The sequence below is a fragment of the Balaenoptera musculus genome, chromosome 2, assembly GCF_009873245.2.
Source record: "Balaenoptera musculus isolate JJ_BM4_2016_0621 chromosome 2, mBalMus1.pri.v3, whole genome shotgun sequence".
Classification (NCBI taxonomy): Eukaryota; Metazoa; Chordata; class Mammalia; order Artiodactyla; family Balaenopteridae; genus Balaenoptera; species Balaenoptera musculus.
This window is the reverse complement of record NC_045786.1, coordinates 134,369,949-134,381,009: the sequence shown is the minus strand read 5'-3', so window position 1 is coordinate 134,381,009 and position 11,061 is coordinate 134,369,949. Positions and strand designations below refer to the sequence as shown.

Here is an 11,061-nt window from a genome sequence, read left to right as displayed (position 1 = left end):
ACGAGAAGTGTACAAGTGTTCAGGCACAAGTCCTGAACTAAAGAAATGGAAATGGAAGGAGGAAAGGACGGCTAAAGAGGGACTCATCCTTATAGGATCGCTTAATTATTGTGTATAAAGTTAGCGAAACTGGCGAGGCACCCACCCCAGGTGGCGCGCTGGCGCTCTGCCTCGGCGTCCTCGTTGCCCGTGGCAACCGGCAGTCCCTACCTCTGGCCTGGTAGGCGCTGCGCAGGGGCAGCAAGATGGCTGTGAGCTCCTGGTCCCCACAGCTGGGGTTCGGCAGCGAGAAGGCGCTGCAGGCGGCCGCTGTCTCCACTGGCCCCTCCCTGGAATTATGCACCTTCCCCTCCACCCTGGGCTCCTCGGTCGCGGCTGCTGCCCTGGAGCAGCTCTTTGTTGTCGGTGAGAGGCCCGTGGGCTCCCGGAGGGACGTCATCTCGAAGGTGGCGCCTAGGCGGCATTAAGCGGGAACCTTCGTGGGGAACCTCCTCCCAGAACTCAGGGCATCCCTGGTAGGGCAGAACCTTCTCTAGCTCCTTGGGGGAGAGGGGGGCGAAGGAGTGGGACCCAGGGCTCAGCTCTGTGACTTGGCCCAACTCACACTAGTAGCTGGTGACAAATCGCGGACAAATCCCTGGACTCCCAGGCCACTGACATTTGCCTGTGATTGGAGTGCCCACCTGCATTTAGATTATGTATTTAATTTCATCTTGTCCCTTCTTGCCTTTTCTTTGCAAGTTAATTTCCTCCAACACTTTGGCATGGCAAACTGGAGGATTTAACAGGTAAATAAGAAAGGAAGAAACTCCTGTTGCATTAGGCAAGCAATTGTGCATTAGGCACAAATACTTTTTCTGCTAATAATTTCTTGACGCTCAGAAAGTTTGTCATAGGAAAAAAATTCATTATGCTTTCTTGCCCTGAGTGTGAGTTATAAAGTACGTAGCTCTCCAGCCCATTTGCAAGTGGGAGTACGCTTGTGCTTATTCATTCCATAGAAAAAAGGAAAAGAGACGGCAGGCAATACCTGTCCCTCCCTAACACACACTTGCTTGGAAACTCAGTAACTGATTTTTCACTTGGTTTGAGAGCTTAGTTCATTAAGAGAATCCAAGTTTTCAGGAACTGAGGGCAGAAATTGCTATTTACTCTTCTGAGAGTTGAGGATGGCCACTCAGGGCATGGACTCGAGTCACACCACTTGTGTCTGAATCCAGACTCTATAAGTGATGGGCTCTGTGACCTTGTGCACGTGACATGACCTCAAAAGTCTCAGATTTCTCACCTCTGAGATGGGAATCATCATGAAGTTATAAGAATCAACTTAGATTATACATACATGTGAAACATTAAACACATCAAACTCATCCCACACATGTGGATACAGGCCTGGAATCCATTTAGACAGAATCTGTATAATGGAATGGTGACAGGGCCAAGGTGAGTAGAGCTTCCTCTGTTCTCTCTCTTCTTCCTTTTATATTTTCTTTTTCCTTCCTTCTTCCCATTCTGCATGTATCTTGCTTCCTTTGCCAACATTTTCCAAGCCTCTCTTCCCATGTGATTTCAACTTACAGTGTGTGAGAGAAAAGGCGCTATCTTTCATATATCAATGAACGAAAAGGGTTAGAAACTCTATCTACCTCACACCTACCAGTTTTACAAATATTTACTCTCATCCCATGATTAAAATATTGGCATGGAAGTGAAAATGACATAATGGATTTTTAAAGAATTAAATAAGTGTTGTAAAATATTACATTTAGGATATACATATACAAATTTATATATATATGAAGACATTCTTAAACCTACACTATGGGAGTGTTATATTTATCCCTTTTATAAATATATATGGAATTTTTTTGTCTTATCCTATACAGATTCCTTCTTTCTACCATGAGTGATACAAAAATAGAATCTTAAGAGGAGTTTGTCCTCAAGAAACAAAGTATATACCTAAATTAGTACACTGTAAAATAAGAAATAACAAGTACAAAAGAGATTCATATGATGTACTATAGAAATTCAAAGATAGAAGATGTAATTTTCAGCTGAGTAAGCATTTGAGCTAGATCTTAAAGGGTTAAACAGGATTTGGATAGATAAATAAGAGATCTTAATTTTCTAATTTTTTTTTTAGAACAATCACTGCAAAGTGACTACTTTAAATGCAATGAAGAAGCTAAGACCTTTCTTAAGGACGTTGCAATCGCTGTTAAGAAATTGGTATTGTATTATCTATAAGAGCTACTTTTTCAATCTTTCACTTATTTCTTCATCAAACTTTAATTTAGCACCAGCTCTGTTCAACGTACTTCAGTAGATGAATAGGGAAAATATTTGCCCTGAATGAAAATTTCTCTCAGTTTCGTAAGCACTTGCACCAGTATGAATCCGTAGTGGATTGCTGCCCGATTTCCCATGCAGAGCACCGAATTAAGGACCTGTGCTATGGCTGAGGGCAAGACAGCTCGAGAGAAGAGTCCCTGCTGATAACAGAGCTCAGTTAAGGGGTGGGCCACATGGGCAAATGCTTGTGACATCAGTATGTGAGCATTACTTAAAACCAGCAAACAACCTCTGGGATAAACTGCATGCATAGTGCCAATTTTCTCAGGTCTCTATAAGCAATTCCTCACAAAACTGGTGAAAGATTATTTGGCACCTACTCCATTGACACAGTGCTTTTCAGTGAAAAGAAGCAGGTTCTCTTTCAGTTATACTAACTTGGCCCCATCAAAGAAATATTTAAAGAATTTCCTTTTGAAGTGTCACAAACGTGTCTGTTTGGCCCTGGTCCTGAGTGATGTTTCAGAACGGCAGTGTCTCCTCATTTGATTTAAAAATATTGAATAAGAATCTACTACCTATCAAATATCTAAAAATGTAGAAATATGGCTATAAAGTTAATGAGCTTGAGTCTACAGACTGCTGAGAAAAGTTAATCTTATTACTTTATAATTATATTTTTATGTAATTATATATAGTTCTGTAGGTATACTACAGAATTATAGTTTATAAGCCCAGTTAAGTACGTGTATGTAAACACTGAGAGTTTGTGTGTGTTGTACTGCACTGTGGTCCTGTGGAAACCCTTTCCTCTGTTTCATTCTTTTAGTTATGTCTTTCTCCAGGATTTGAAGTGTTCAGAGTAATTATTGTGGCTTATTAAAGTATCTAGTATGTCTCCATTTAATATCTGAGCTGTGAAATCTCTTAAATAGAGATAAATCCTCCCATTTTTTAAAGTAACACATTTTCAGTGTTATAGAAACATTGCGTGTTTATTCTGGAAAATTTAGAAAAAAATAGACAAGCAAAAGGAAGAATGTAAAAACCACTATGATCCCACCCTAAAACAATCATGATTAACTCTTTGTTGAATGTCTTGACTACTTTCAGGATATATATATACATATCCAAACAAATCCAAACAAATAGGTCGGGAGATATTTTTAGGTAGGTATAAGAAAACCACTGTTCTTTTTATACCTAAGCATACTTTTATAGGCATTTTCCATTTTTTAATTAAGTAGCTTCCTTTCCTTCTCTCTCTTTTTTTTTTTTTTTTTTTTTTTGGCCTCTTGGCACGTGGGATCTTAGTTCCCTGACCGGGGATCAAACCCTCACCCCCTGCAGTGGATGCACAGTATCTTAACCACTGGATCACCAGGGAAGTCCCAAGAAGCTTCCTTTCTCAATGTCATCCTTTTGTTGGAGTCTTTCCTTTTAAATTTATTGAAACTGCATACAAGGAACACACACACATAGTGAAAGATAATTTCTGAGTAGAAGAAAATCAGCAGAAATTAAAAGATAAATTAACAATGACACATTAAAAACTCATTGAAGAACAGTTATTTCTCCCACTTTCTATTCCAAATAAAAATAATGGCAAAAGTTACTCACTGCAAAGCAAATTTTGATCTCTGAAAACATTTACAAGGCCTTGTTTAGGAAATCAATCTTATTATTTTAATGTCTTAACTTTTTAACTATGTAATTTACATTTTCAGGAAGAAATGAGAAAATCCACAATTGATCTTCTGGAAATTGAAAGCATGGAACTCAGCAGACTATATTTTCTACTGGAAACTCTTCCCACTAGTGTTAGCAGAGAATTGAAAGGTACTGTGAGGTTATCAACTGTAGAAATTTAGTTTATCTTATAAGAGAATAGAGCCTAGTACTTGTAACAAGATGAGTTTAATAGTTATTTCATATCAAAAAATAGCCAGAAAGAGTATACAACACAAATATAGTGAGATCCATAATAAGTTTCCCTTACTTTTTTAAGTGGAAATAATATATATGACTTGAATTTATATAATTATTATAAATAGACTAAAGACAATATTTATCCTTTTGTGACTGGCTTATTTCACCTGGCATGTCTTTGGGGTTAATCCATGTTGTAGCATGTGCCAGAATTTCCTTTCCTTTTAAGGCGGAACAATATTCCATTGTATGTATATACCATGTTTTGTTTATCCATTCATCCATCAATGGACCCTTGCATTGTTTCCACCTTTTGGCTGTTGTAAATAATGCTGTTACAAAATAATAATAATAACAATGAAATAATAACTAATAATGCTATTACAAACATGGGTGTGGAAATATCTATTCAAGGCTCTGCTTCCAATTCTTTTGGGTATAAATGCAGAAGGGAATTGCTGGATTGTATGGTAATATAGTAATTTTATGTTTAAATTTTTGAGAAGCTCCCATACTGTTTTCCACAGTGGCTGCACCATTTTACCGTCCCTTGCACAATGCACAAGCATTCCAATTTCTCTACATTCTTGCTAGCACTTGCTATTTTCTGTTTTTGTTTTGTTTTAAATAACAGCCATCCTAATGGATAAGAATTGATATCTCATTGTTTGATTGAATTGAATTGATATCTCATTGATATCTCATTGTTTGCACTTCCCTAATAATTAGTGATGTTGAGCATTTTTCATGTGCTTATTGGCCATTGGTATATCTTCTCTGGAGAAATGTCTGTTCAGGCCCTTTGCCCATCTTTTAATCAGGTTGTTTGTTTCATTGTGGGAATTCTTTATATATTCTGGATGTTAACCCCTTATCAGATATAGGATTTGCAAGCATTTTTTCCCATTCCATGGGTTACCTTATCACTCTTGTTAATAATGACTTTTGTTGCACAGAAGTTTTTAATTTTGACATAGTCCAGTTTATCTATATTTTCATTTGTTGTCTGTGCTTTTTGTGTCATATCCAAGAAATCATGGCTAAATCCAACATTATGAAGATGTCCCCTATGTTTTCTTCTAAGAGTTTTATAGTTTTAGCTCTGACATTTAGGTCTTTGATCCATTTTGAGTTAAATTTTGTATTTGGTGTAAGGTCAGGCTCCAACTTTTTTTCCAGCTGCCAGGAGTGTTGGCTGAGGCTCACAGCTCAGTTCCTCTACAGGAATTGCCCTAGACAAAGAGAAAAGCTTCACTTCAGGTCAGACTCCCTCCCCAACTGCTGCCCACATTCAGTGATTGGTCACCAAGACAGTACAAGGTCTGCTTCCCTCGCTCCATGTGGAATAACTCTGAAGTGCCATCACAGCTCCAAAGCTCATCATCATTTAAACGCTCCACCCTTGCCCAACCCTTATGTCCTCAGAGGAGATGTTCCTCAGAGCTCTACACACAAATTTTAAGATTTGTTTCCCAGGGAGCCCAACCTAAAACAGTTGTCTAAATTTAAAAAAAAAAAAAAAAAAAAAGATTTTTAAAGTCGATGTTCCCTTGCAGCTCCAAGTCTACGTTCATTGTCTGCTGTGTCATAAGGGAGCTGGGGCGCTGTAAATTTCCCCTTTTGCCAGCTGGCGCAATGTTAAGCTTTGTCAGTACAGAGCACTGAAGGGTTACTGGAGGAAAAAGGGGTTGTCTTCCTGTTCCAGTGTGCTCAGCTTGACCGACTCTTGCAGTGCAGGTGGCTTCTGCCAGCGGCGTGCAACAGTCCTTGGTGCCCAGAAGCCCCCTCCAGTATCCCCTGAGTGGCTTCATGGTAGATTGCTACCAGTGGGGCACCACCCTGTGAACAGGTACCCTGGCACCGGTTAGGTGGTTTTGCAGTGAGTTCTGAAGCAATTCCCTGTGGACCAGTCCCCCCAGTGCCCCCAGAAGCCATATTTCTAGTAAGTTCTGCCAGCGGAACATTTCACGAACTTCTTTGCCATCCAGTGAGCCACAGACCTCTTCAGTGAGGTCTAGATCTCAGGTCTGGAGGTGCTGCTTCCTGCAGGGCTGCTCCTTGTGCCTAGTATTCCTAAAGTCTTTACAGTTCTCTGTACTTTCTTAGTATTCGTTCCCTCATTACTCTAATTCTCTGCTACAGTTAATAATTCTTTATATTAAAATTTCCCTATTCAATATAAGATTTCTATCTCCTGATTAGACCCCGAGGGACATAGTTAGTTATAAAACAATTTGCACAGTGTTAGTCTAGTTTGGCAGGGAAAATACAACAAACTCCTACATGCAGATAAAAAATAAGACTTAATCTGTGCTCAAGGCAGAATTAAGAATGTTTTTGTTTTATATTCTTTGGTTGCCTTTTTTTTTTTTTTACTGTCCAGATTGGGTTACTTTTATAAGCAGGAAAAATATTTTAGAAGGAAAAAGAAATCCCATGCTAGCTTGTAAGGTCCTTGATACACACAGAATACTTAGCCAAGTGAATTTAATTGGCCTTGTGTTTTAAAGCTTTTCAACTTGAAGGTTGGTCCTTGGGTCAGTGGCATCAGCATCACCTGGGAGCTTGTTACAAAATGCAGAATCTCTAGGTCCACCTCTGAACTACTACATCAAAATCTGTGTTTCAACAATATCCCCAGGTGATACATATGCATATTCGAGACATAAAGTTTGAAAAGCCCTGCTACAATGAGCAATTTAACTTGTAGCCTACAAAAAAATAATCTAACTCTCTCAGGGGAGCTACCAGCCAGTTTCTAGGGAATTTGTTGCATAGAAATGGATGGCCCAGTATCCATTTCTAAACAGCAGTGTTCAAAAATCCATGTATTTTAGCCATCTATCTATCAAGCGCTGAGGTAATCCTTTGAAGTCTCATGTGATTACACTGATTTGTTATTTATTAATGAGTAATTAGTTCTTTAACACACTGGGTTCCCTTGAAAGCACAGCCAGAAGCAATGGCTTTTGCAGTATTATTTTATTAGGACATACAATCCAAAGAGGAGGAGGGTGGGATAAGGAACCAAAGCAGGGAGAAGGGAGAGCTAACATGGCATGCAATATGATTGATGTTGACTGCCGCTGACAGCAACTAGTTGAGTATGAGAATACACCCTCCAGACACAGTGTTACCTCTTCTCAGGAACACCTAGGCAGTGGCTCCTGTCTGAAATTGTGCAGAGCTCATAGGAAGCTGGTCACCGACCATAGCAGCAGCTGAAATAAGGGAAATAATTGATAGGTAAGATTGAGAGGGTCCAAAGAGGTGATTAAGAGGTGTCTGATCTAGGAACATAATTAGAAGAATATTTCAAAGAAAGACATAATTTGTTTATTATTTGAAAAGTCAGTATCTACAGTTGTGCAGTTTCTCAAATAACTGAGTAACATTTCTTCCACTTACTTTTAAGAATGTGTAGGGGATGCCCGAAGATTAAATCTTGTTGAGATAAATCAATTACACATGAAAATTACGAGGATAAATGATGAAATAGAGTTTCTGAAGAAGAAAATACTTGATCTGAAAAAAATTAATAAAGCTCTGGGGTAGGTTTTTTTTAGTTTTTTTGGTTTTTTGTTTTTTTAGTATTTGAGGGAGTCAGGGGCTGGGGCTAAAGTGGGAAATCTTTCCTAAGGGATTTGTCCTCTGGTCTGAACTGGTGCAGGGCAAGTTAAGAGGTCAGATCACTTATAGAAGATGACTGGGCTGATGAGGGGTGTGTGATGGCTGCGGAGAGCTGGGAAGAGAGCAGAAACTCTTCTACCACCACAGCCAGGAGACCTGTAAAATTTCAGAGGGAATTCAGCTTCCCAGCAGCAACTACTGTGTGTCAATCACACACTGCCTCGCACCCCACCTCCAAAGGTAGAAACACACAGTGGTTTTCATTTCATTTTTAGTAAAATTAAGTTTACAAACCTCAACCACCGAAGCAAGAAATCTTGCTGGGTAATGTGTTGCAAATATAATATCAAACCAGATATATTGTAGCTAGCTTAGTTCCTTAAAGACATTCAGTTATATTCTACTGGAGGGTTGAAAATGGGATTGGCTCTAGATTTTATCTTCAATTAAATGGGAGCTGACACCTGTTAGTTTCTTTTCTTTATTCCTCAGCTGTGTTGTTAGCACTTCCCCCTCTGTGGGCCTCGTTTTCTCCATCTGTAAAATGGGGACTACAAATCTTGACTTACCCAGCCCACGGAGGAAGAGATATTCTGAAAGAAAAAACCAATAAAACCCTGAAGAATAACTCAGTACTACAAGTAAATTCTCAAAAGTAATATATAAATGTCAGACTTTCAGTTTGTTGGAGTAAGAAATACTCAAAGAGCCCTCATTATAGTGAAAAAATCTTCTTGGGAAGCTAAAAGAATCAGAAGGTTGCTTGGTGCACAAGGTATCAAAGCATCAGGAATTAGGTGGGGACCTCAAGGCCCAGGGACAGGTTCCCAAAAGTAGGCCCTCAGAACACCTATTCTGGGAGATGCTCCATGAAAAAGAAAGTTCATGATCACGTAAGTTTGAGAAAGACTGCATACTCTAACTCCTCTTAGGGATTCACAGTGCAGATTTGTGCATGGTGCATGCTAGCCACAATCACCAGAGACCACTATCAAAACTAGACTATCAATTTCTAAACTAATAACAAGGAAGATAATATCCAGGCTGGAATACTCATATCAACTGACCAGCACCATCACACCCCTATAGACCAGTGATTCTTAAACTTGAGTGTACATCAGAATCACCTGGAATGCTTGTTAAATTCCTGGGACCTCCACACCAGATTTCTGATTTAGTAGGTCTGGGGAATGGGGGTAAGAATTTGGATTTCTAACAAGTTCCTAGATGCTGCTGGTCCTGACCACACTTTGAGAATCACTGCTCTAGAGAAATCTTTATGGAAAGTCAAATTACAAATGAACATAACGTGGGTTGCCTGATGAGCTAGCATCATCAAGCTACAATCACTTATTGTATCCATTTTTCAAAGAAAGATGTATATCAAGGTGCCCACACTCTCTGACAAGTGATCCTCTCCTGGACACTCCTCAAAAACTGGACACAGTCCTCAGAAACTGGGGAGGGGGATTTCCTTGGGTCCTACATTCTGTTTCTGAGAGCTCTCCCAACCCAGCACAATACACCTAGTCAGGTGTATTGATTTGACTTGTTTTGTTTTGCTTTGCTTCCTTAAGGCTACTCAATCCTTAGTTTGCTTCATTCTTAGAAGGCTTCCTCCGCTAAACCTACAAAGCACCCATTATCTGGCCCCATCTAGCCTGAGCTTCTCTTAATTGCCTTTCTGTGGTAGAGCTGACTTATGGAAAATAAACTTACCAACAACCTGTTTCCATTTTCCTGAGCCTTTCACACAATCCACCTGAACTAGGGTGTTTAGCCTTGGAGATTAGAAAAAGGAAAAAGGCATTACATTGCAGGAGCTTTGAAAAAAGGAAAATAGAGAAATGTCACCAATTGTCCTTCCTCCAAATCTTTTATTGTTAGCCCTGGGGTAGATGTTTCTCACAGTCTTAAGGTGGGTGTGGCCAGCAATGGATATGTGAGGTTAATGTCTCCTGTTGAACTCAGATTTGGCTACAGCTGTGAGAAGATAAGTGGGTTCAAATTAGATTTCAAGCACCCTCTGAGCAGTGAAGACAGACTCAGATCCCTCCTCCCCAACTCCTTTCCATCAGAGGAGGATTAGCTTTCTTCTCCTGGGCCTTCTCTGCAGGGCAATGGCATCAGAAGGTGGCTGGAAGAGTGGTGGGATGTTTATCTTTCCTTGGCTTAAACTACATATCTCAGGATGATACGGTAGCTATGGCAATGCTACATATCAAACCATTTGTCCGGCCAGATTCCATTCACCTGTTCAAAACTGTTTTTGAATCATTGTATGTTTTAAACCAAAATATCCCATAGTTACTACCTGGTGTGTGAGAATGGGTGGGGTGAGGCAGGACCACAAGACACTTTTGCAGTGATAAAGATTTGCGAGGTTGACACTTGTGTTTCCTTCTGTCCTTCATCTCAACCAACTTTAGACAATCACAAATTCAACTCTAAAATAAGTATTCGTTAAATTTCCCTCTATATGGTGGTTCATCTCATCAAACAGACTTTAAATTTCTTCCTGGAAAGCCATCCTTTTCATGCCAAGAATGATTCTTTTTCTCCTAGTGAACAGCAAGAGGAACTAGCGAGACATTATGAAAATGTTGTCCTGTCACTCAACCATGTGATGAAAGAAAAAGCCACTACCACTGTTTACATCAATGAGACTTATACCAAAATTAACTCAGAGAAGAAAGAACTAGAATTGCAAAAAAGATATATTCAAGAAGTAGAGGAGCAAATGGAAAGAGAAAAAGCAGAATATTTGGGAAAAAAACAAAGCTTGAGTCAAGAGGTAAGTGGCATGATTTATTTTTTTTAAAAATACAGAACTGTACAGAATTGAGGGCAGGAAATGAGAAATAACTTATTTGTCCTTGAAGCTAGCAAGCATTCCCGTGGTATCTTCTGCAGGAATAGAGCAGAGGCTCAAGGACACTGGAGCCCGTGGGGAAGATGTTTGATTGTGTAGCAGCATCTGAGTTCATGGGAAAGAATACGAATGACAGGAGTGGTAACACTGGGGTGGCCCCTTGCTTATATGCAGCAATGCAGGGACTAGGAATTTGCTTCTGTGTCACTTGGTTGTCTCTGCAGACAGGATCAGCGAGTTCAGCTCTGCCGGAACTGATGCCCAAACCCGACCTCTGTGCACTGTCACCACGTTGAGTCTCAGAGACAGAGTTTTGGGTGAAGTAGAAAAGAATA

General features: G+C 39.8%; 1 protein-coding gene across 1 annotated transcript in view; it reads left to right on the top strand.

The window, feature by feature from the left end:
* The first annotated feature begins 233 nt into the window (after window positions 1-233).
* CCDC175 (coiled-coil domain containing 175) overlaps window positions 234-11,061 on the top strand; it is a 69,568-nt gene continuing 58,740 nt past the window's right edge. The window contains exons 1-5 of the mRNA XM_036842728.1: window positions 234-405; window positions 2,147-2,232; window positions 4,023-4,134; window positions 7,640-7,775; window positions 10,420-10,648. Coding sequence (XP_036698623.1) covers window positions 246-405; window positions 2,147-2,232; window positions 4,023-4,134; window positions 7,640-7,775; window positions 10,420-10,648 — 723 coding nt within the window. The 5' untranslated portion in view covers window positions 234-245. The remainder of the gene's footprint in view (window positions 406-2,146; window positions 2,233-4,022; window positions 4,135-7,639; window positions 7,776-10,419; window positions 10,649-11,061) is intronic.